Raw genomic sequence first — 2,278 nt, 5'->3', positions numbered from 1 at the left:
CTTTTTTTCATATTATACCGGAAAACTTTCTAATTTGGCATAATTGTCACGATGCTGGCTCTTTTTCTAAGGACTTTTCCAGTTAACGAAGTTGACTCCTTTTGCCCGTTCTTGCCTCCCCTGCCCCCTGTCACTTCCGCCCGCTCGGGGCAGCCCCTCCTCCAGGCTCACCAGGACTCCGGGACAATGACCCTTTGTAGGCTGGATCACAACCACCGATTTACTTGCCTATGTCTCCCTCCCTGGTCTGTGAGCTCAGGAAAGACAGGGAGCGTTGACAGAGCTGCGTTGTTCGCAGCTGGCCTGGGGTCTGGTATTTACTTATCTTGATGAGTGAAGAATAAATGAATGAATGAATGAATTCCGGTGACTCTGTCCACTATTGGAACTCACCGAGACACTGCTGACTCTTAATGACAGAGTTATCTCAGTTGTATCGTATTTCCGAATAGGCTAAGGATGCTTTTTGCATCTTCGGTGGCGACACCACTGATTGCGGGAAGGGGCAACCTCTTGGCAAGCCACCAGCTTTGCACGCAGGCATCGAGTTATTAACATATTCGTGGCATCGCCATCCAGCCAGCTACCCATTAACCTGACCCTGCCCTAAAATGACTGCGTTTCACCATTTAGCCTGAATTTCAAGAGAGAGATTGCTAAATGCTTCGCTGAAATAAAATCCCTTATGCTATACTATACTTCACGTCTGTAAGATATCCTCATCGGGGGATGCTGGGTGCAAAGGACCAGGGAATGCTCTGTACTATGTTTGCAGCTTCTTATGAGTCTGAAACTATTTCAAAATAAAAAATTCTACATATGTCAGAAGAATATATATCAGCGACACGTGCTGTCTTTGCTTGTCCGTTTCGAGCCTGCGCTGGCTCCCACTGATCTCTTACCTGAGGGAGGCCGAGGAGGGAAAGGGGTCGGTGGAGAAAGGAAGAAGGGAAGGACCGCACTGATTCACATGAGCCTAGAGGGAGCAGGAGGGAGAAACAGGGCAGGAGAGGAAGGGGGGAGAAAGCTCCTCACCCCAGGCTGGGAAGGTGGGGGTGTCACTGCCTGGCGTGGCCGCGGTCCCCGTGAGAAACTCAGGTCGCCTGTCCGTGTTCACCACCTGCGCTGGCTCTGTGCCGGGAGAGGCTGTCGGAGCAGACGTGCTGGTCGTCTGTGCTGGGCGCGGAGGGCTGGTTCCCGGTGGTGCTTCCTGGCTTGTGGGCCAGAGCTCCGAAGTCGCCGGCATATCCCTGGTGGCTGCACGTTCAGGGGGACATCGGGGCAGCTTTAATATGCAGAACGGCACTTTGGACACAAACAACCCTTGTGCCACTGAAAGGTCATTGCACAGCAAACATTCAGAATGAGGACATCCAAGCCCGACTCGGACCAGGACCATATGTCCCCAGAGTAAGCTTTCTCCTCGAATGACAGATTAATCTAAAATATCGGTGTCTGAGAAAGCCACTCAAAGTACAGTGAACAGACACGGAGCCGTCAGACCCAAAAGTATCAGGCATTCGATGCGTTTCTTGATCGGAACCTGAAACCCGCCAGGTCTCGGGCCCACCGTGCAGCCCTCAGTTCCTCTGTGGCTCTGGCCTTGTTCCCGGAAGGGGGACTGTACTTGCTCCGTGTGCCCTGCGGGTGTGACTGCAGACCAAAGGTGGAATTGGGGGCTGTGAGGAGGAAACTACTTCAAAGACAGGCCCCCACAGAGACGGCAGGGAGGCTTGATTCAGAGGGAGATGCACCCAGGGCCACTGGATGCTCCGTGAAGAAAGAAATGGAGGAAGAGGCCCACGTGTTCATATTCCCTGTTTCCCCCTGGGAAGGCTTAAGCCATAGGGGCTGGATGCTAGGGTGACAGGCTCCCACTAGCCCACAGCGTCCCTTCCTCCGGGTAGACGAATGCTGGCCCACGGAATGGTGTGATTTCGGTCCCCACCTGCCCTTTCGGCGGATAATTGTGTGGAGAGCAGGACCTTGAAATTGTAGACGGCGGCCCGGCAGCCTCGTCTCCTCTCCCCTGCTTTACTTCTGGGCTCGACAACACCCCCACATGTAGCAGCAACCTGGACCTCGCTCCCAGATTAATTGGACATGGGACTAAGTGCCTCCTGATCACACTGTCACTCAGCCAGGTGACTGCGTGTCAGCACACCAACTCAGTGTCAACTTGTCAATATGTCCTCTCTTCCCAAGCATCTGTTGCTTGGAGAACTTCATTGAAGGAGAAACAAAAGGGAGACATAATTGAGATTGGGGTTAGGAAGGT

At 53.1% G+C, this 2,278-nt stretch overlaps 1 protein-coding gene across 1 annotated transcript in view; it reads right to left on the bottom strand.

Annotated features, from left to right (window-relative positions):
• Nucleotides 1-2,278, bottom strand: part of HHLA1 (HERV-H LTR-associating 1) — a 25,035-nt gene that overhangs the window by 12,160 nt on the left and 10,597 nt on the right. The window contains exon 10 of the mRNA XM_023519702.1: nt 1,036-1,257. Coding sequence (XP_023375470.1) covers nt 1,036-1,257 — 222 coding nt within the window. The remainder of the gene's footprint in view (nt 1-1,035; nt 1,258-2,278) is intronic.

This window comes from Pteropus vampyrus, unplaced genomic scaffold (genome assembly GCF_000151845.1).
Source record: "Pteropus vampyrus isolate Shadow unplaced genomic scaffold, Pvam_2.0 Scaffold232, whole genome shotgun sequence".
In the NCBI taxonomy this organism is placed as follows: Eukaryota; Metazoa; Chordata; class Mammalia; order Chiroptera; family Pteropodidae; genus Pteropus; species Pteropus vampyrus.
This window is presented reverse-complemented; position numbering and strand designations above follow the sequence as displayed.